Genomic DNA, 24,449 nt, shown 5'->3' with positions numbered 1-24,449 from the left:
TGTTCTCCATAGTGGCTGTACTAGTTTGCGTGCTGGGAAAACTGGTCAACCACTTGTAAAAGAATGAAACTAGATCACTTTCTAACACCGCACACAAAGATAAACTCAAAATGGATTAAAGATCTAAATGTAAGACCAGAAACTATAAAACTCTTAGAGGAGAACATAGGCAAAACACTCTCCGACATAAACCACAGCAGGATCCTCTATGATCCACCTCCCAGAATTCTGGAAATAAAAGCAAAAATAAACAAATGGGATCTAATCAAAATTAAAAGCTTCTGCACAACAAAGGAAAACATAAGCAAAGTGAAAAGACAGCCTTCCGAATGGGAGAAAATAATAGCAAATGAAGCAACTGACAAACAACTAATCTCAAAAATATACAAGCAACTCCTGAAACTCAATTCCAGAAAAATAAACGACCCAATCAAAAAATGGGCCAAAGAACTAAATAGACATTTCTCCAAAGAAGACATACGGATGGCTAACAAACACATGAAAAGATGCTCAACATCACTCATTATTAGAGAAATGCAAATCAAAACCACAATGAGATACCACTTCACACCAGTCAGAATGTCTACGATCCAAAAATCTGTTGGTCTTTTATAATGCCTTCAGTTTTTCACTTTTTTTTTGTTTATTTATTTTTTATTTTACTTTACAATTCTGTATTGGTTTTGCCATACATTGACATGAATGTTTATAGTTAAGTATTTATATTTAAAATGATTATTTCCTAAAGATGCAAATTTCTACAGACAGAATTGCTGAGTTTAAAAGATTGTAAATGATCAAGTATGCTGTTAAATTGCTTTTCTTATATAGTTTAGCTGTGGCTTTTCATATATAGTTGGCTGTCCATATCTGCAGGGTCCACATCTGTGAATCAACCAACTGTGGATCAAATGTATACAGGATTTGGCCATGTAAGAGACTTGCACTTCCATGGACTCTGCTCTCTCAGGGGGGTCTTGGAAACAGTCCTTCCTGGACCTCTTGACCCTGCCTTTTCCCCTCTTAGAAGGGATAAGCTAAGCATTTTTCTACCAAAGGCCAGTCTTTTGCCCTGTGTACTGCACCCCATCATCTCTCTTCTGTTCGGTCTTAGCTCTGGCAGTTGTCCTTTTCCATTAACCTTCCTTTTTCTAGATCTTCCTGCACGTCATAACGTTTAAGCATGTGGTTATTTTTCCCTTCTTAAAAAAGGGAACCAAGAAATTTTCCCAACCCCACATTCAACACTTCTAAGCTATTCTTTAGTACCCTTTCTTTTATGACAGAACTGTGCCTCCTTTTTTTTTTTTTTTTCCTCCTTTCTCTCTTGATGGCTCAGATGGTAAAGAATCTGCCTGCAATGCAGGAGACCCAGGTTTGATCCCTGGGTTGGAAAGATCCCATGAAAAAGGGACTGGCAACCCACTCTAGTATTCTTGGCTGCAGAGTCCCACAGACAGAGAAGCCTGGAGGGCCACAGTCCATGGGGTGCAAAGAGTCAGACACGACTGAGCAACTAACACTTTCACTTCTCTTGAACTAGTCAAATGAGCTTTTAATACCTACCACTGAAACTACTCTTTTCATAGTCAGCAGGAATGTCTCCTTGCCAAAGCCAGAGGTCAGTTTCCTTACCTTACTTGACCTTTGAGCAGTGTTGGATACACACAACTCCTCCTCTTAGCACTTTACTACTTTTCCTCCTGTTTGCTCCTTCTTACTCTCTCTCACTGCTTTCTTCACTTCCCCAACCTCTAAATGTTGGACTGTTTCCAAGCTCAGTTCTGAATTGTATTCTCTGTCTACAGTAAGTAGTTGCATCCAGTTTCATGGCTTTAAACACTATACTGCTCTTTCCCATATGTATGCTTCTGCCTAGAACACTACTCTGAACTCTGGACTCATACACACAGCTGCCAACTTGACATCTCCACCTGGATGTGTAATAAGCACCTCAGATGAAGCATGTACAATAAATAACTCCTAATCCCACCACCGCCACCTCTGAAAAAAACTCACATCTTGCTTTAGTCTTTGCCATCCCTAGGATGGTAGTTCTAGCATGCCAGTTGCTTATGCTCAAAAACTTTGGGGTGAGTGTTGAATTCTCTCTTCCATAATCCGTCAGTAAATTTTGCACCACCACTATCACCTCCTAAACTTAAATATGGAGATTTGCAAGAGTCTTCACCTCTGACTCCGGTCATTTTTTCTCCATAGAACAGCCGGAGTGATCCTTTAGGAATATGTCAAAGAATTTCATTCTTCTGTTCAAAACTTTCCAGTAGTTGCTTTCCTTCTGACTCAAAGTGAAAGACAAAGTTCCCAAGTTTACCTGGCCTCCAGTTCCTCTGTGACCTCACGCCCTATTCCCTGCCTTCTTACTCACTGTGCTTCAGTGACACTGGCCCCCTTGTTATTCCTTGAGCACACCCAGCCCACATATACATCTTTCTGTTTTCTCTACTAGGAACACAGTCACTCTCAAGGTATTTGCATGGCTACTTCGCTCATCTTCTCTAAGACTCTGCTTAGTACCATCATAGTCAGGAAGCCTGCACGGAACATTCTCCCTAAAAGAGTGATACCAGTTCCCCTGACTGAGGTGGCCTCAAGCAACTATTTTTCATCTCTTATTCTCATTTTCTTCCTTTGTTGAATGAACTTATTAGATAGTGCAGCAATACTTCATGGGGTTATCATGAGGACTAATGAGGTACCATGAAGTGTTCATACAGTTCCTTGGATCCCTATCAGTCAGTCAGTTCAGTTCAGTCGCTCAGTCGTGTCTGACTCTTTGTGACCCCATGAATCGCAGCACACCAGGCCTCCCTGTCCACCACCAACTCCCAGAGTTTACCCAGACTCACGTCCATCGAGTTAGTGGTGCCATCCAGCCATCTCATCCTCTGTCGTCCCCTTCTCCTCCTGCCCCCAATCCCTCCCAGCATTAGGGTATTTTCCAGTGAGTCAACTCTTCACATCAGGTGGCCAAAGTATTGGAGTTTCAGCTTCAGCATCAGTCCTGCCAATGAACACCCAGGACTGATCTCCGTTAGGACAGACTGGTTGGATCTCCTTGCAGTCCAAGGGACTCTCAAGAGTCTTCTCTAACACCACAGTTCAAAAGCATCAATTCTTTGGCCCTCAGCTTTATCACAGTCCAACTCTCACAGCCATACATGACCACTAGAAAAACCGTAGCCTTGACTAGATGGACCTTTGTTGGCAAAGTAACATCTCTGCTTTTTAATATGCTATCTAGGGTGGTTATAACTTTCCTTCCAAGGAGTAAGCGTCTTTTAATTTCATGGCTGCAGTCACCATCTGCAGTGATTTTGGAGCCCCCCCAAAATAAAGTCTGACACTGTTTCCACTGTTTCCCCATCTATTTCCCATGAAGTGATGGGACCAGATGCCATGATCTTCATTTTCTGAATGTTGAGCTTTTAGCCAGCTTTTTCACTCTCCTCTTTCACTTTCATCAAGAGGCTTTTGAGTTCCTCTTCACTTTCTGCCATAAGGGTGGTGTCATCTGCATATCTGAGGTTACTGATATTTCTCCTGGCAATCTTGATTCCAGCTTGTGCTTCATCCAGCCCAGCGTTTCTCATGATGTACTCTGCATAGAAGTTAAATAAGCAGGGTGACAATATACAGCCTTGATGTACTCCTTTTCCTATTTGGAACCAGTCTGTTGTTCCATGTCCAGTTCTAACTGTTGCTTCCTGACCTGCATATATGTTTCTCAAGAGGCAAGTCAGGTGGTCTGGTATTCCCATCTCTTTCAGAATTTTCCACAGTGGATCCATATAGTTAGTATTTATTTTCCTCCTTGTCCTCACAAGGAACTTCCTTATTATCAGTTCTTCCTTTCTACTCTTGGGTGGTTATAGATTATATATTATTTATGTTGTTATTATATAATATTTTGTTTTACCTTCTTTGGGTTTGTGATGGTCTTTTCTTACCTTTTTATAAAATAAGGTCTATTGAGATATTGACAGGTAATTTTAAGTTATTTAAAGTATACATCATGATGATTTGATACCGTATTTTGATAATATATGGCTTCCCAGATAGCTCAGTGGTAAAGAATCCACCTGCCATCCCTGGGATTGGGAAGATCCCCTGGAGAAGGAAATGGCAACCCAGTCCAATATTCTTGCCTGGAAGCCCCATGGAAGAGGAGCCTGGCAGGCTATAGTCCATGGGATCACAAAAAGTCAGACACAACTGAATACATTCTTTCTACCTCTGATAATGTACACCTTGTGGAAGGATTTTCCCCATGTCATTAACTAACATATCCATCATCTCACATATTTAACCTTTTATGTGTGTGGGAGAACATTTAAGTTCTACTTTTGTAACCAATTTCAGTTACTCAGTAGTGTTATCAACTATTATCACTATGTTTAACATTAGATCCTCAGACTTTATTAATCTTACAGCTGAAAGTTCGTACCCTTTTGCCAACCTCTCCCTAGTCTTCACTACCCTCTGGGAGCCACTTTTCTACTCACTATTTTTATAAGTTTTACTTTTAAGATTTCACATGTAAGTGATAACCTTCAATATTTGTCTTTGACTTACCTCACTTAGTATAACGTCCTCAAGATTCTTCATGTTGCTGCCAGTGGCAGGATTTCCTAGCCTCTTGTGGCTGAACAGGATTCCACTGTATGTATGTACACACCACATCTTCTCTATCCATTCATCTGCTGATGGACACTTAGGTCCCATCCATATATTGATTCCTTACACTTCAATAAAGAAGAGTATGATAGCTCTTCAAGATTCTGCTTTTATTTCCTTTTGATACATACCTACAAGTGGGATTGCTGGACCATACAGTAGTTCTATTTTCAGTTTTTTTCAGGAACCTTCCTACTGTTTTCCAAAAAATCCAATTGATTTTCCATAATCAGTTGACACAGGTTCCCTTTTCTCCACATCCACCTCCTTGTCCTCACTTATCTTTTTGATTATAGCCATTCTTTTTTTTTTTTTAAGATGGCCATTCTTGACAGATAGCACTAGTGGTAAAGAACCTGCCTGCCAATTTAGGAGACTTAAGAGGTGCAGGTTTGATCCTTAGATGGGGAAGATCCTCTGGAGAAGGAAATGGCAACTCACTCCAGTATTCTTGCCTGGAGAATCCCATGGACAGAGGAACCTGGCAGGCTACAGTCCATGGGGTCCCAAAGAGCTGGACATGACTGAAACGACTTTGCATGCATGCATGCATGCATGCGTTCTGATAGATGTTAAGTGATATCTTGTGATTTTGATTTTCATTTTCCTGATGATAAGTGATGTTGAGTACCTTTTCATGTACCTGTTGACTGTATGTCTTTCTATGTCTTTTTTGGAAAAATATTCACTCCATTCCTTTCCTATTTTTCAGTCACATTGGTTTTTTTGTTTTCTGTTTTTTTTTTTGCAGTTGAGTTCTCTTGGATATTAACTCCTTATCAGATATATAATTTGCAAATATTTCTTCCCTTTCAGAAGGTTGCCTTTTCATTCTATCACTGGCTTCCTTTGCTATGCAGGAGACTTTTAGTCTGATGTAGGCCCACTTCTTAGTTTTTGCTTTTGCTTTTTTTTTTTTTTGACTGTGTGTGTGTCTGTCAAATCCAAAAATCATTGTCAGTATTGATGTAAAAAAACCCACTGTGACACAAAACCCACTCTGTTTTCTTCTAGAATTTTTACAGTTTTGGGTCTTGTATTCAAATCTTTAATCAATTCAGAATTGATTTTTGCATATGGTATAAGATACACATATGGTATACAATACAAGATATACTATATGCATATGGTATAAGATATAAGGTCTAGTTTCATTCTTTGTGTGTGGCTGACTAGTTTTCTCAGCACCATTTGTTGGAAAAACTATCTTTCCCCATTGTATGTTCTTAACTCCTTTGTCATAAATATATACATGGGTTTATTTCTGGGGTCTCGGAAGAATCAATATAGTGAAAATGAGTATACTACCCAAAGCAATTTACAAATTCAGTGCAATCCCTATCAAGCTACCAGTGATATTTTTCACAGAACTAGAACAAATAATTTCAAGATTTGTATGGAGATACAAAAAACCTCGAATAGCCAAAGCAATCTTGAGAAAGAAGAATGGAACTGGAGGAATCAACTTGCCTGACTTCAGGCTCTACTACAAAGCCACAGTCATCAAGACAGTATGGTATTGGCACAAAGACAGAAATATAGATCAATGGAACAAAATAGAAAGCCCAGAAATAAATCCACACACATATGGACACCTTATCTTTGACAAAGGAGGCAAGAATATACAATGGAGTAAAGACAATCTCTTTAACAAGTGGTGCTGGGAAAACTGGTCAACCACTTGTAAAAGAATGAAACTAGATCACTTTCTAACACCGCACACAAAGATAAACTCAAAATGGATTAAAGATCTAAATGTAAGACCAGAAACTATAAAACTCCTAGAGGAGAACATAGGCAAAACACTCTCTGACATAAACCACAGCAGGATCCTCTATGATCCACCTCCCAGAATTCTGGAAATAAAAGCAAAAATAAACAAATGGGACCTAATTAAAATTAAAAGCTTCTTCACAACAAAGGAAAATATAAGCAAAGTGAAAAGACAGCCTTCCGAATGGGAGAAAATAATAGCAAATGAAGCATCTGATAAACAACTAATCTCAAAAATATACAAGCAACTCCTGCAGCTCAATTCCAGAAAAATAAACGACCCAATCAAAAAATGGGCCAAAGAACTAAATAGACATTTCTCCAAAGAAGACATACAGATGGCTAACAAACACATGAAAAGATGCTCAACATCACTCATTATTAGAGAAATGCAAATCAAAACCACAATGAGGTACCACTTCACATCAGTCAGAATGTCCATACAAATTTTAAAATTGTTCATTTTATTTCTGTGATAAATGCATTGAAATTTTTGTAGGCATCACATTAAATATGTAGATTGATTTAGGTAGTATGGACATTTTAACAATATTAAGTCTTTCAATTTGTGAACACAAAATTATCTTTCCATTTAAGTGTCTTCTGCAGTTTTTCATCAACATCTTATAGTGTTTAGTGTACAGGTCGTCCACCTTCATAGTTAAATTTTTTGTAGATATTTTATTCTTTTTTGATGCAACTGAAAATGACATTGTTCTCTTAATTTCTCTTTCTGATAGTTGATCATTATTATATGGAAATGCAACAGATTTTTGTATATTGGTATTTATCCTTCAACTTTACTGAATTTGTTTATTAGTTCCAGTTTTTTGGGTAGTCTTTAGGATTTTGATATATAATATGTGATATGTGAATAGTGACAGTTGTATATCTTCCTTTTTTACTTGGATGCCTTTTATTTCCTTTTCTTGCCTAATTGCTCTCTCATTAGGACTTCCAATGTTGAATATAAGTGATGAGAGTGGACAGTCTTGTTTTATTCCTAATCTTAGAAGAAAAGCTTTCAGCTTTTTAGCATTGAATATGGTGTTATCTGTGGGCTCAATGTAAATAACCCGTATTATGTTGAAGTATATTTCCTATGCCCAGTTTGTTGAGAGCTTTTATGATCTTTTCTTTCTCAAAACTTAAATTTACTTCTTTTCTTATGAGTAAATAAGGCTTATAAACATCCCTTGAAGTACTATTTCAGCTGCATCCTAAAAGTTTGATGTTATTTTTTATTTTTGTTGTTTAAAGTACAGTTTCCATTATAATTATTTGACCAAAGGTTATTTGGCATATAATTTCTAATTTTCAGATATTTTCAGTGCCTTTGTTTGGGTTATGATTAGTGAATGAGGTCTACATAATATTATAGTTATTATAATAGTTCCTTGAAATTTATTGAGAAATAATCTAGCATCAGTGGTATTCCAGTGAGTGGGTCCAATATTCATTAGATTATGCTTGTTAATGGTATTTTATGTCCTTTCTCACCTATCCTTTTTTCATCTTTTTAATTATTTAAATGTATTAAGTTCTTCACTATGGTATTTCATTTGTCAGTTTTTCATTGAGGTCCTTTGATTTTTACTGCATATTTTTAAAACTAACTTGTCAGATGCATACAGGTTTAGAATTCTTCATTCATCCTGATGTAATATGTAGTAATTTAAAAAAATTCCTTGAAGTTTACTTAGTATGTCTAACCAGTTTTGTTTAGATTAATATTTTTCTAGTGTCTTTTTTAAAAAACTATATTTAGTCTGACATACCTTCCATTTAGTATGTGAGAAATTGGTTTGACAGCTGTAGTTATATGTCATTAGTTGTAAGTTGTACCCTGATTTCAGGTGTGTTAATATGTGAAAAAATGTACAGTAAGAACTGATAAAATAGAGTTCATTTAATGTTTCATGCCTTGGTGTTCTTAAAGTATACACACACACACATTTTAAAAATAGTTCTTGAGTTTAAAAACTTGAGTCTAATGGGCTTTATGTTTTAACTGAGGTGCTTAGGGTATTTACTGATATTTTTGGGTTGATATCCACTCTATTGCTTTCTTAGGGCTTCCCAGGTGGTGCTAGTGGTAAAGAACCCACCTGCCAATGCAAGAGATATAAGAGATGCAGGTTCGATCCCTGGGTCAGGAAGATCTCCTGGAAGAGGGCACAGCAACCCATCAGTATTCATGCCTAGAGAATCCCATGGACAGAGGAGCCTGGCAGGCTACAGTCCATGGTGTTGAGGTTCTTTAATGGACCGGAACCTGGTGTCTGGAGTCAACGATAAGAAAGTAAAGGAGAAAGAAAGAGGCTGATATTCCTTGGTTTATGCAGAAAACCAATAAAGCCCCTGGTATGGGGCTTGCACTGCTCACGAAGGCACCAGGCGCCCTGTCGAGAGGGTGAAGGCACAGAGCGCCTTCTTGAGAGGGTCTTAGAAGCCCGGGCAGGAGAGTGAGCCCAGTGAGCCTCTGCACTCCAGAGAATTAGCCTGAGAGAGAGAGAGAGACACGGGGACCCAAGCTCTGATGGAGCAAAGTGTTTTATTCAACATCGTGTGAGTATATATACTGTCTTACAAGGTAGCTATTTTCAGCAAAGATAAAAATGAAAAGTCCAGACTTACAAATTATCAAGGAAAACATAAGGTGATCCATATCAAAGAGAGGGTTGTAAAAAATCACTTTTACCGTATGGTTCATAAAAAGGAAGAGGGGCGTAAATAGTTACTTGTCACATATGGAAAAACTAAGGAAGGAAATGCATGTATTCCTAAACCCCGGGAGTATTTTGCTACTCCACTTAATTCCTGAATATTCAGGAATTAATAAGGGACAGAGGATTCATGACAGATCCAAAACAGCACACAGGAAGCCTCCTGTTAAATGCTTCCTGACACCATGGGGTTGCAGAGTTGGACACGACTGAAGTGACTTAGCATAGCACACAACACATTTTTACTTTCTGTTTGTCCTACATTCTTTTCTACTTTTTCTGTCTTCTTATTATGATTCTTTTTTTTTTGGGGGGGGGGGGGGGTTAATTTTTCTCCCCCCATTTTTTTCTTAATACTTTTTAATTTTTTGACTCTTCTTTTACTAGGCTTCTTTTATAGGCTTTTTTTTTTTTTTAACTGGTGGTACTTTTACTAGTTTTTCTATGCATATCTAAACCTTAACAAAGGGCTAAATTTAATATCTTTACCACTTATCCAGATAAATGAGGACCTTGTACTATTTTAACTCTATAATCATCTCATTCTTGACATATGCTGTTACTGTCCAGAATCGTAGGTTTGTTGTTGGTTTATTTAAAACTCCATAAAACTAGGCATTATTGTTAGTGTTCTATATTCAGTTTGTTTAGGTTTACCCACAAGTTCACTATTTTCTTTGCTTAGTGCTTCTTAACTCAGTTTCCCTTTTCATAAATTACAATCATTAGGAAGTTTCTTTAAGTGAGAATTTGTTGGTAAATCCCTTAAATTTTAGTTTTCTCGAAATATGCTTATATTACCCTCCTTCTGGAAGGATAATTATGCTGTACTTGCTAGCCTGTTTCAGCAGTTTTTTTTCTTACCATTTTGACAATCTTTAATACTGTAATTTCTTTGTATCTACCTTAAACGTTACTAATTCTCTTAAGTTTATCTGCTTTTTAGCTAATTTATTTAATTTTTAATGTCAAATACCATCGTTTTAAGAGCTCTGCTTGTCTTTTTTTCAAAACTGAAACTTTATTATCAGCTTCCCAGAGCCACAGGTGTGACAGGCGGACTTCATTTGGCATGTTTGGTCATTGGTTTGTTTCTGAGATCATTAGCTAAGAACATCACCTGGGTTGAACTTTTATGTAGCAGTCTCTAATTCAACTCTGCAGTGTGCTTTGACCTGTCTCAGGAACCCAACAGATGCAAATGCAGATTGTGGAGGATAAAGAAATAGAATATCTTTCTTTGATCCTTGTATTTTCTACTATTATATCTATATTAACTTATAAAATTATAATTTCTGAGTTCCTTTGGTTCATATTTTCCAGGTGTGTTTCCATCTTTTTAATTTTAATTTTTCTGTTCAGTTCAGTTCAGTCACTCAGTCATGTCCCAACTCTTTGCGACCCCATGAATTGCAGCACGCCAGGCCTCCCTGTCTATCACCAACTCTCAGAGTTCACTCAAAACTCATGTCCATCGAGTCAGTGATGCCATCCAGCCATCTCATCCTCTGTCGTCCCCTTCTCCTCCTGCCCCAATCCCTCCCAGCATCAGCTTTAGCATCAGTCCTTCCAAAGAACACCCAGGACTGATCTCCTTTAGGATGGACTGGTTGGATCTCCTTGTAGTCCAAGGGGCTCTCAAGAGTCTTCTCCAACACCACAGTTCAAAAGCATCAATTCTTCAGTGCTCAGCTTTCTTCACAGTCCAACTCTCACATCCATACATGACCACTGGAAAAACCATAGCCTTGACTAGACAAACCTTTGTTGGCAAAGTAATATCTCTGCTTTTCAATATGCTGTCTAGGTTGGTCATAACTTTCCTTCCAAGGAGTAAGTGTCTTTTTTAATTTCATGGCTGGCTGGTTCAGAGGTTAAAGCATCTGCCCACAATGTGGGAGACCTGGGTTCTATCCCTGGGTTGGGAAGATCCCCTGGAGAAGGAAATGGCAACCCACTCCAGTATTCTTGCCTGGAGAATCCTATCAACAGAGGAGCCTGGTGGGCTACAGTCCATGGGGTCGCAAAGAGTCGGACACGACTGAGCAAATAGTCTTGTCTAATCTCCATCTGCAGTGATTTTGGAGCCCCCAAAGATAAAGTCTGACACTGTTTCCACTGTTTCCCCGTCTATTTCCCATGAAGTGATGGGACCAGATGCCATGGTCTTCGTTTTCTGAATGTTGAGCTTTAAGCCAACTTTTTCACTCTCCTCTTTTACTTTCATCAAGAGGCTTTTTAGTTCCTCTTCACTTTCTGCCATAAGGCTGGTGTCATCTGCATATCTGAGGTTATTGATATTTCTCCCGGCAATCTTGATTCCAGCTTGTGCTTCTTCCACCCCAGCATTTCTCATTTTTCTGTATTCATGTGTATTTTATAGATAGCTTACTGTTGGTACTTACTTGCCTTAATCTAACCAGAACATCTGAATTGGCTGTTGAGTTTAACCTATTTAAGATTTTTGTAATTTCTTTTGTATTAGTGCTTATTCTACCATCTTATTTTTTGTTTTCAACTTACTGTATTTTCTTATTTTGTTCCTCTGTTTGATAGATTAGAATTTTTTGTATACCTTGAGGGTTATAGAGACTATTTTTTTTTTTTTTGCTGTTTCTTGAATGTTACTATTATTGCTGATACTTTAAAATTTATTTTCCCTGTTCCTTTTAAAGTGTATTTTCCTTCAAAACTAGACAGTCCTCTTAGCACGCTTTTTTCTCCATTATTTAGGTTCTGTCCTACTTTTTCCCCACCTTGTTCTATGTTTTCTACCATACTGATATCATAAGGAATTTTACATATGGATTGTAATGGATTTTTTCTCTGCTTCACCCGTGTCTCTCCTTCTTCCCCCCAGTAGAAAGTGTTTAGGTATAACTGGTTTTCTGAACCTCTTGTTTTTAGTCAAAGCCAAGCTGATCATGAGCAGTGCGCTGATATTATACCCCCACTGGCAGCACACTGGTGATGTGCTATCTGCCTTACAATGGAGATTGAACAGTCAGTGAAAACAACCCAGTGAGAAAACTCTTCTCAGCAATGTGGAGTTTCTGGCTCTCTTCTTTAGAAGTTTTTTCCCCCTCTCTTTGGGACATTCTCATAGTTTTCCTGTTTTAATGCCTTAGATCTGTAAACCTCACTTGAACTTCTATAGCATCTGTAGGCCTGATGATAATATCATTATTATTGTATAGTTGGTGCTGAACATTTTGAAGCTTATTTACCAGCAACTTGCAAATGCTGAAGTATTTCTAAAAAACCAACGTGGAACATACTGTGAAATTTATTTCTTTATAAAATGTTGATCTTCTCAGTTCTGATAGTATCAGCAGCGACGAGGAAGAGCTGAGGACTCTGGGAAGCAGTGACAGCGAGAGCAGCACTCCAGAGAAGGCTGGGCCTCCAGTCATCATGGATGAGAACAGTTGGTTCAACAAGTGTAAGAGAGTCAAACAGAAGTATCAGCTCACCCTGGAACAGAAGGTGTGTCTCAGTCATCAGAAGTCATTTCATTTCGCCTCTAGTTACTGCCTTTAGACTGTCACTACCAAAAGATCTTTTAGCTAAACAGAAGTATTTACCTACTGCTACTTCCTTTCTGTTCTTGGATTGTCCTCCTCTTAATTAAAAATCAGGCCCAATTTTAGGAGAGGCTTTTGTTTGCTAAACTTCTTCTAATTTTACATTTTAATATAACACTGACCCATTTACCCTCCTATATGCTGTTTCATTTATATGTTTGAAGTATTAATTTCTAGGATTAATTTTATAAAAGATTCTTTGGTTTATGAAAATGTAGTAATAGTGATTGCTTAAGAAATTCCATATATGTGTTTCTCTCTCCTTTTTTTAAAATCAGGTATTTTAGAAGCTTTTGTGTGTTAAGCACTATAGTAGGCAAAGGGGAGTACATAGCAGACTGGGATACAAACTAGCATCTTGAGTTATAACATACTCTTAATTTTCATGTATTGTTTATTTTCCTTTCTTCCCTTCCTTTCAAATTACTGTTATTCATAGATGAGCTACTTAGGAAAAGCCTAGTGGAATTATCAATAGAAATATTAGAACAATAAAAAATACACTGAGGAAAATGGTTACAAAGGAAATTTACAAATATGAAGAGATTTCCTGTAGACAAACAACTACTAGTTAAGGTATACAAAGAAAGCTTTAATACCTAGTGAAAGAATTCCGGTACCAGATACCAGCAAGAAGTCAGACTAAGATAACTAAAAGCCTTTACACTGTAAAAATCTGAAAATGCCAAGTAGAATAAAATTTTGAAAAAGTTTCATACAGAACTTCTCTCTCAAAGAATAAGAGCTCACTAAAGACATTGTACAGGAGGCAGTGATCAAGACCACCCGCCCCCCAAAAAAGAAATGCAAAACAGCAAAATGGTTGTCCAAGGAGGCCTTACAAATAGCTGAGAAAAGAAAAGACGTAAAAGGCAAAGGAGAAGAGGAAAGATATACCCATTTGAATGCAGAGTTCCAAAGAATAGCAAGGAGAGATAAGAAAGCCTTCCTCAGTGATCAGTGCAAAGAAATAGAGGAAAACAACAGAATGGGAAAGACTAGAGATCTCTTCAAGAAAATTAGAGATACCAAGGGAACATTTCATGCAAAGATGGGCTCGATAGAGGACAGAAATGGCATGGACCTAACAGAAGCAGAAAATATTAAGAAGAGGTGGCAAGAATACACAGAAGAACTATACAAAAAAGGTCTTCATGACCCAGATAACCGCAATGGTGTGATCATTCACCTAGAGCCAGACATCCTGGAATGTGAAGTCAAGTGGGTCTTAGGAAACATCACTACAAACAAAGCTCATGGAGGTGATGGAATTCCAGTTAAGCTGTTTCAAATCCTAAAAGATGATGCTGTGAAAGTGCTGCACTCAATATGCCAGCAAATGTGGAAAACTCAGCAGTGGCCACAGGACTGGAAAAGGTCAGTTTTCATTCCGGTCCTAAAGAAAGGCAATGCCAAAAAATGCTCAAACTACAGCACAATTATACTCATTTCATACACTAGCAAAGTAATGCTCAAAATTCTCCAAGCCAGGCTTCAACAGTATGTGAACTGTGAACTTGCAGATGTTCAAGCTGGATTTAGAAAAGGCAGAGGAACCAGAAATCAAATTGCCAACATTGGTTGGACCATCAAAAAAGCAAGAGAGTTCCAGAAAAGCATCTGCTTCTGCTTTATTGACTATGCCAAAGCATTTGACTGTGTGGATCACAACCAACTTTGGAAAATTCTGAAAGGGATGGAAATACCAGACCACCTGCCCTGCCTCTTGAGAAATCTTTATGCAGGTCAAGAAGCAACAGTTAGAACTGGACATGGAACAACAGACTGGTTCCACACTGAGAAAGGAGTACCTCAAGGCTGTATATTGTCACCCTGCTTATTTAACTTATATGAAGAGTACATCATGAGAAACACTGGGCTGGAAGAAGCCCAAGCTGGAATCAAGATTGCTGGGAGAAATATCAATAACCTCAGATATGCATATGACACCACCCTTATGGCAGAACGTGAAGAAGAACTAAAGAGCCTCTTGATGAAAGTGAAAGAGGAGAGTGAAAAAGTTGACTTAAAGCTCAACATTCAGAAAACTAAGATTGTGGCATCTGGTTCCATGACTTCATGGGAAATAGATGGGGAAACAATGCAGACAGTGGGGCATTATTTTTGGGGGGCTCCAGAATCACTGCAGATGGTGACTGCAGCCATGAAGTTAAAAGACGCTTACTCCTTGGAAGGAAAGTTATGACCAACCTAGATAGCATATTAAAAAGCAGAGACATTACTTTGCCAACAAAGATCTGTCTAGTCAAAGCTATGATTTTTCCAGTAGTCATGTATGGATGTGAGAGCTGGACTATGAAGAAAGCTTTGTGCCAAAGAATTGATGCTTTTGAACTGTGGCATTGGAGAAGACTCTTGAGAGTCCCTTGGACTGCAAGGAGATCCAACCAGTCCCTCCTAAAGGAAATCAGTCCTGAATATTCACTGGAAGGACTGATGCTGAAGGTGAAGCTCCAATACTTTGGGCACCTGATGGAAAGAATTGACTTATTTGAAAAGACCCTGATACTGGGAAAGATTGAAGGCAGGAGGAGAAGGGGATGTCAGAGGACAGGATGGTTGGATGGCATCACAGGCTCAATGGACATGAGTTTGAATAAGCTCCAGGAATTGGTTCTGGACAGGGAAGCCTGGTGTGCTGCAGTCCATGGGGTCACAAAGACTTGGACACAACTGAGCGACTGAACTGAACTGAAGGACTGTATAAAGAAGGAAGGGCCTAAAAACAAGTGGGGGTGAATTGAGTTAAAGACATTGCAAACTTTAGTGGTGGTGGTGAGGGGCCATACCCTTAACCTAGGTACCTGTGTTTTAATACCAACAGGGCACAGCAAATCTAGGCCCACTCTCATTCAAGTTGGAAACTGAACCTCGAAGACAGGAATGAGATGCACAGTGGCAGAGTAAGCACAGAAATTGGTAAACCTTGACTACATGAGATAGCAGCAGCAGTATTAATGCCAGTGTGGGGTGGCAGTGGTGTTCTGGAATATGCTTAAGAACTGGTTTTGCAGGGAAAAGTCGATGAGCTCTGATTTGCTTTCATTTGCTGATTTCTCTGGGATAAATACTCCCATCATGGTCAACTTAAAACTACCTGTTCGATGTTATTGAATGCAAGATAAGGGAGAGATGCACAGTAGCACACAATTATATAGTTTTTCTCCCAGAGAAATACAGTGACTGTGACTTGAAGAGCACAAATAGTGATAGTGTACTATTGTAAAATACTTGGGAAGTGATGGATTTTGAGTAGTTAATTTCTACTCAACTACTACTATTTGAGTAGTAGTTATTTTAAGTAGTAGTTATTTTGAGTAGTTGTTTTTTAATACAGTTTACTTGATCCTTGTTTTTCAATATAATTTACTTAACTAAGTTTATATAATTTAATTGTTAATAATAGCAGTGTTTTAATGACTAAATTACAAAATATCGGCAGCTCAACATTTAGATCTGGCTTCAGCCCTCCCTGGAAAGTAAAATGGAACTAAACACTATTTAATAGTATCAGAAAGGCTGAGAAAGAGTGATTGAAGTTAAAGCCTCTTAGGACCTATGTATTATAAGTAGTGTAGTGTAAAAGGAATGTAGACACCCTTTTTAAGGTATATACCTGTTTCCAAAATTGCAGTTATAGAAATAGAATATTTAGCTTTTAAACTGATAATAAGAAAGATAAGAAAGAAAGAAAATGTGAATATTACAATAGAAAAGAGCAAATAAAAAATGAAGATAGTATTTAAAAAAAAAAACACACAAAATAACTGAAATCTCAATACAACCAAGAGTCAGCATTGCCATAAAACGGAAAGGTATAAGCTTGACAATTAAGACAAACTCTTGAGAATGCCTGGTGGTCCAGTGGTTAAGCCTCTGTGCTCTCACTGCCCAAGGCCCTGGTTCAACCACTGGTCAGGCAACTGAGATCCCACAAACTAAAATGGAGAAGCCAAAAAAATAATAGTTTAAAAAATTAATTAAAAAGAGGACAAACTCTTATATTTATTTTTTTGTTTTTATTTTTTAAATTAAATTTATTTATTTTAATTGGAGGCTAATTAGTTTACAATATTGTAGTGGTTTTTGCCTTAAATTTATTTTTTAAGTCATAAGTTTTAGTGACATGCTGTCTGTCTGTAATAGACATGCATAATAGTGACTCAAAAAACGTTGAAACTAGGAGGGTAAAATAGAGTAGGCAAATATTAACCAAAATAATTCTATATTGGTAAAATTCACACTAGACATCAAAGCAAAAAGTATTATTAAGACTAAAGAAAGGTATTGCCTTTTTAAAAGAGAAGAATTCACCAGCAATCTATAACAGTACTAAACTTACATGCATTTAAAAATTCAGCCATGAAAACTATGAAATAGAAATTAATAGAATATCTAGGAGAAATGAATAAATCAATAATAATAGTAGAAAATTTTAACATCCCAGTAATTACAGATAAAACAGACAAAAAATTGGTAAGGATGTAATGAACTTGAGCAACGCAACTAGTATGCTTGAAGTAAATTATGGTCAGGACTTCTCTGGTGGCTCAGTGGTAAAGAATCCACCTGCCAGTCAATCATGCATTGCTTACAATTTTTATTAGTGGACTGCCAGTGCAGAAGATCTGGATTCGATCCCTGATCCAGGAATATCCCACATGCCTCAGAGCAACTGAGTCCATGTACCTCAGCTCTTAAGTCTGTGCTCTAAATCCTGGGGGGTAACTACTGAATCCCGTGCACTCTAAAGCCCGTGCTCCACCACAAGAGAAGCCATGCACCATAGCTGGAGAGTACCCCCACATTCGGCACCTAGAGGAAAGCCCACGCAGCAGTGAAGACTCAGCCCAGCCCAAAATAAATAAAACATTTTTAAAAAATACGGTAAATGCTAACAATTAGAATGCACATTCTTTTAAAGCATACATGGGACAACTATTCCATTTTTTATGGGCTATACTAGGTCAGAAAGCAAATACAAAAAATGATTCAATAGTGACCACAATACAATAAAATTAGATTCAATAGAAAAAGGTTACTACCACCTAAAGTACAGCAATGGAGATTTAAAAAAAATAAAGTCTTCTAAATTATGGATCAAAAAGAAATGAGAAAATACTTAGAAATGAACAGGAATGAAAATAATGGACACTGATAGTACCAAGTTGCAACTTGCACAGTACTTGGAGAATTACTTATCCTAGAAAAAAATGAAAATTAAAGAGCTAAGCATCCAAGAAGTAAACAAAAACAACAAACCAGTTCAAAATAATAAAAATAATAGCAGATATTAATGAAATAAACAGAGGTACATAATCAGTTAAACCAAAAGCTGATTATCTGTACAAACCAATTAAATAGAATCAACCATAATTAAGTTTCAGAGTTGAGGCATAGATAGACGATTTTAAGAATTAAAAGAGAATAGATTGTAAAGTAAAATTAAAAAAATAAATAAATAAAAATAAAGAACATAGTAACTCAAAAAATAAAAATAAAAGAGAATAGATAGTAAAACTATAAATGCCAGGGAGACCCCTCCCATAATTATTAATAATTTTATCAATTTTATGTCAGTACCTTAGAAAATTTAGATGAAGAGTTTTTATAAATACTACTTCTCAAAACTTGCAGAACTATAATCATTGAAGAAATTAAACAAGTAGTTTAAAATCTGTTCCCTCCTTCCTCTCAAATCACCAGACCTGTTTGGTTTCTGAGGTACATGCTACCAAACGTTCAGGAGGCAGTAATTCCCGTTCTCTACTGGCTGCTCTTGAGAAGAGGAAAAGAAGGAGTAGTTTCCAGCTGATTTTATGAATTCAGTATAACTTTGATACTAATATAAAGTCACATGAAGTCAAATGGGATATGATTAGTGTTAAAACCTGTGGTATGAACAGTTCAGCATTATCTAGTAAGTGTGCAGATATCTAAGGCCTGTGACCCAGCAACTCTACTCCTAGTCATGTCTCCCAGAAACTCTCAGATGTCTGTACCAGGTATCATATAACTGACTGCTCACAGTAATGTTTATATTAAGAAATATGGAAAATAATCTAAATGGCCATTGATAGGAGAGTGAGTAAACAAGCGGCAGTATTCATACCACAGAATACTATGCACTGTTGGGAGTAAAGGCAGCAACTGTGGTGAGACTCATCACTAGATGAAACAGCAGGTTGCAAAAGACTATGGATAAAACTCAGCCAGACTAAACAGTATATTGTTTAAGAAGACACACATTTGTGGTGATGCTGGAGGAAAAGCAAGGGGGTGATAAACACAAATCTCAGGATGTTGTCGTCTCTGCAGAGAACAGGGGATGGGGTCAGAGAGACAGCATGTGACTCTGAAAGTACTGGCAGTGAATCCAGGTGCTGGGAGTTTGTGCTGTTTAATTACTGATGTTTACAAACAATCATGCATAGCTTAAACTAAGCTGTGTACACATATAACAGTTTCATTTGTAAAAATTAAAATTATTTTTAATTTTGGGGATTTTATTATGGAGAAAACCAATATTTGAGAATTGACAGGAAAAAAATCTGAAAAAGAAAGTGACAGGAACAGTACTAGTTGCTATTAATATGTATTAGGAAGCCAGAATAGCTAAAGTAGTTTTCTAATGTTAAGCAAGTGAAAAGGATAAGAAATAGAATAGAAAAATACTTAAAGAAAAAAAAAGAGTCTAATGAATATCCTAAGAAGAAAGCAGATTGTGTCTAAAAATTATAGAATGCCATGAGAAGGGGACAGCAGAAGACGTGAAAACGTTGGAAATTAAAGATCAGATTTCCTAAGTTCAGAAATTTAGTATAAGAGTTTGGAGAATAAAGTAAATAAACACTCCTAGAAAGTAGGGCAGAAGGACAAAGAACCAATAAATGAGTTAAAAGATAAGAGAGAATCTGTCTTTAGGTGTCTGCTAATAATTATAGCCACGGATTGTACATTGCATACAGGGTACCAGGTATTAATAGTATTCTAAACACTTTACCTTTCATTTAATCTTCCCAGCTAGATACCCTTTTTGTTCCCACATTTTTAGATGATGAAACAAAGACCCAGAGAGATTAAATAATTTACCCAAGGACACTTAGTTTATAAGTAGTAGAACTGGAGTATGACATGAGACAGTCCCTTACGCTGTAGGCCTAACCTAGACATTATACTGCTTTCCTGTAATATGCTAATGCTAAAATGTTACTAACTGTTTTTGAAAAGTAATCACTGAGAGGCAGATTTTTAATTAATCATTCTATAATTAAGTCTGCTTTGAAGCCTGAAGCCATTTAGAGTGTTTATCACTGTCGCAGAGCTTAGAAATTATAATATTTTAATTCAGGTGTATGTTAAATTATAAACATACTTTATTGAACTTTCAGTTCAGTTCAGTTGCTCAGTCATGTCCGACTCTTTGCGATCCCATGAATTGCAGCACGCCAGGCCTCCCTGTCCATCACCAACTCCCAGAGTCCAAACTCATGTCCATCGAGTCAGTGATGCCATCCAGCCATCTCATCTCATCCAGCCATCTCACTGAACTTTAGAGAACTTTAAATAATGGAGAACATATGTTAAATTTTTAATTCAGTTAAAATGGTTTTATTTACCATTTCTTCAGTGATACTTTGAAATAATTTCATTACAACATAGCTAAGAATAACATTTAATCTACTCAGCATTTATCTTCAAGATACATATTAGAATTTTGCACTTGTTATTTCCAGGGTTATCTTGAAGAACTCTTACAACTTCGAGAGAACCAGCTGTCCGAATCTGTCGCTCAGAATAAAATACTACTACAGAGGATTGAAGATTCTGACCTGGCTCATAAACTGGAGAAGGAACAATTAGAATATATAATTGTGGAGCTTCAAGATCAGCTGTAAGTGAGTCCTTTTGGAAAAATTATGGCAGTATGTAAAGTTAAGAAAAATGTCATGTTTGGTGTAGGATTCAAGTTCCAAGAAATCTGATTGCCTGCTATTTAGTTCTTTTTCACTTAGTCTTTTTAAAAAGTTTCCTTTTTTCTTGTAAAACTAATCCATGTTCACTGTAGAAACATTCCAAAATATGGGAAGATAAAAGCACCTTCGGTTGTGTTACCTAGAGTTAACTGTGATAATGTGGTGTGTGTTATTCCAAATGCATATGCATAATTTTAAGGTTTTAGTGATTGCAAAAAGATGGCGTATAAGATCATCCATTCAAAGTACACTGTACTATTGAATGTACAGTGCCACTAGATAAACTTTTTGTTACCAGGTTGTGCCAGAATGTCACTGAGTACAATTTAGTAGAGCTGACATTTTTTTCATGGCAAGAGTTTTTTGTTGTTGAACACTGTGTATTGATCTACAATCTGGCATAGCTCCTTATAGTAGTGTTTAAAGTACTAGTTTAAAGCACTTTTACCAGCCATACCATTTTGTCAAACAATTTTATCAATTAGTTGTTTATAGTGAAAACCTCCTCATGTTAATATTTACTTAATGTTAAGGATGGTTTTAAATTTTCTTTTTTAAAAATTAATTAATTTTAATTGGAGGCTAATTACAATACTGTGGTGTGCCATACATTGACATGAATCAGCCACGAGTGTACCTGTGTCCCCCATCCCAAACCCCCCACCCACCTCCCTCCCCATCCCATCCCTCTGGGTGGTCCCAGTGCACCAGCTTTGAGGGCCCTGTTTCATGCATCGAACTTGGACTGGTCATCTAGTTCACATATGGTAATATACATGTTTCAATTCTGTTCTCTTAAATCATCTCACCCTCGCCCTCTCCCACAGAGACCAAAAGTCTATTCTTTATATCCGTGTCTCTTTTGCTGTCTCATATATAGGGTCGTTGTTACCATCTTTCTAAATTCCATATATATGTGTTAGTATACTGTATTGGTGTTTTTTTTCTGACTTACTTCAATCCCTATAATAGGCTCCAGTTTCATCCCCCTCATTAGTACTGATTCAAATGCATTCTTTTTAATGGCTGAGTAATATTCCATTGTGTATATGTACCACAATTTTCTTATCCATTCATCTGGTGATGGACATCTAGGTTGCTTCCATGTCCTGGCTATTGTAAACAGTGCTGTGATGAACATTGGGGTACACTTCTCTCTTTCAGTTCTGGTTTCCTCAGTGTGTATGCCCAGCAGTGGAAATAATTTCAAACTTTCAGAAAGGTTGCAGAGATAGTAAAAAATAATTTCTATATGCTATTTCCTAGATTCATCAATTTTCAGCATTTTCCACATGTCATAATTCTTTCCTCCTTGTATATATGGACATGTTATTTTTTGAACTACCTGAAAGGTTGCATACCACATAGTACTTCAGTGTGTTTTTCCTAAGAACAATATCATTATCCTAAACACTCACAGTTCAGCTCTCATTTTAAGAAATTTACATCAGTAGAATAGTTCCATTTTACCTGTATCTCATATTTCACTTTCATAAGTTGTCCAAGTAATGTTTCATATTGCTTTCGTTTTTTTGGTACAGAATCTAATCCAGGATCACATTCTGCACTGACTCTCAGTATCTTCAGTTACTTTTGACGTTAGCGTTTCAGTGGTTATCTCAATTCAGACTGGTATTTCTGAAAACACAAGCTAGAAATTTTATAGACTGTCTCTCAGTTTGAGTTTGTTTACTTTTTCTTGTAATTAGAATGAGCTTATCCATTTGGGGCTGGAATAGTAAGCAAGCAGTATGTTCTTGGGGTGTCACACCCAGAGGTCCATGAAGTCTGTTGGCCTTTTATTAGTGATGTTAATTTTAATCATTTGGTTAAGATGTTTTTCTCTTCTGTATAGTTACTGCGGTTCCTTCTGTAACTAACACATAATTTGCATGGAGATACTTTGTGACTAAGAAAATTAAATGATTTTTTTTAAGTAAAAAAGTTTTATTAAGAAACATAAAAATTTAGTCTTTCTAGGAATTTGTGTCTTGATAAGAATTACATTCACTTATTGTTTCTTAAGATTTAAAAAAAAATATTGTAAAGAGAATGTGTCCTATGATGTCTCTCTCACTGAGGAGCACATTAATACCACTAATCCTGTAGTGTCCCTCACTACTATAAGCAGAGGGAAAAATATTATGGAGCAAACAATAGAGATTTCTGGTTATTTCTTTACAATTAAAAGATTAAGAAAGTCATTTTTCTTTTGCAAATAATCCTGGTAGTTTGTCTAAATGCTTTTAACCTAAAAATAATTATGTAGTCGGTTTTTATTTATATTTCCATTTGAAGAATTAAATTTGAATGCATCACATTTATTTTACTTCTGATAATTTAAAGGAAAGTCTCAAACTTTTTAGTTTAAAAAAGAATTTGTGAGTTAGGTTTTATCTTATTGCTCTGATAGAAGTGTCAATCTTTCTGGTTTTGCAAAGAAACCTTACAATTGTTTTTAATCTCTTTAAGTTACTAATCTCAATACTAATAAATTACTAATTGATTGTTACTAATCAATTAAAGTTTTAATCTCTTTAAATTACTAGATTAATCTAGTTGATCTCTTTAAGTTACTAGAGCAAAAAATAAAAAGTTAAAGTCACTGATGAGAATTAGGTTATTAAATTTAGAGATTAGAGATTTATTTTCACATAACATGGTTGCAGTCTCTGGATTTGTTGTAAATTGGTGCCTTACAAGATCCCTTTATACAGAAAGCATTACAGAACACTTAGTAGAAGAGTAAGGTGTCTTCTAGAATGTTTACGATTTGCTGTGCTATCAGAGTCACATTTATTTTTTTTTTTTTTAGCTTTTTTTTTTTTTTTAATTTATTTATTTATTTTTAATTTTTACTTTACAATTCTGTATTGGTTTTGGCATAGATTGACATGAATCCACCACAGGTGTCACATTTAAGGTACAGATAATCTCTGGCATTCTTGAAACTGTAGGGAGAGAGTGGACATTTTTTCCTGCGTATGTCACTGAGATTTTTTTCCAACAGGAAGGTTTGCAGTCAAAGATACAACATATAAAGACAAAGGTTAGAAGAGGAGCATTAAATGGAATATGAAGTATGAAATATTTGCTTCTACATTATGTTAATTATCTTTTCCTGGGTGATTAAGATAATTTGCCACTTAACTTTTTATATATTTCTCAAAGGTTAGATGTGTTTTTAAATTACTGTTAAAATATGCTTTAATAATGTCTTTAAATACTTGTGAAATCTGAACATTGTGTAGTTTGGGCAGTACATGATATCATAGAGGAGCATTCCACAGCTTCATCGCAGATCAGGACTGCGCTCAGATACTGGCTCTGTCCTTGCCTATTATGAGCTCAATCTCAGTTGAATTATTTTCTTGGAGCCTCCGTTGCCTTATTTGTAACGTGGAGATAATATTTGTGTTGTGGGTTATTATAAGTATTAAGTCATATCATGTTTAATACTGTTAGGACAAAGAAGGTAATCAAGATTATTAGTCTGTTTTGGCTTGTAGAAACCTTAAGATCTCCTTAATAGATTCACTCAGATGAATATTGAGTTTAAAATGTTTTACCTTAACATGCCTAAATGGTACAGGTCAGACAGTGAGTCTGGACTTGATTGTATTATCCCTGAGTATCAAGGAACTCACTTTTGAGATCGAGTTTCTAAATGG

At 36.5% G+C, this 24,449-nt stretch overlaps 1 protein-coding gene across 2 annotated transcripts in view; it reads left to right on the top strand.

Moving 5' to 3' along the window:
* Positions 1 to 24,449, top strand: part of RUNDC3B (RUN domain containing 3B) — a 171,218-nt gene that overhangs the window by 96,680 nt on the left and 50,089 nt on the right. For both annotated transcript variants that reach the window (XM_040260686.1, XM_040260685.1), the window contains exons 7-8: positions 12,515 to 12,683; positions 20,539 to 20,696. In XM_040260686.1, the coding sequence (XP_040116620.1) occupies positions 12,515 to 12,683; positions 20,539 to 20,696 (327 nt within the window). The remainder of the gene's footprint in view (positions 1 to 12,514; positions 12,684 to 20,538; positions 20,697 to 24,449) is intronic.

Source organism: Oryx dammah, unplaced genomic scaffold, assembly GCF_014754425.2.
Source record: "Oryx dammah isolate SB20612 unplaced genomic scaffold, SCBI_Odam_1.1 HiC_scaffold_18, whole genome shotgun sequence".
In the NCBI taxonomy this organism is placed as follows: Eukaryota; Metazoa; Chordata; class Mammalia; order Artiodactyla; family Bovidae; genus Oryx; species Oryx dammah.
Note: the sequence above shows the minus strand (reverse complement) of the source record. Positions and strands in the feature narration are given on the sequence as shown.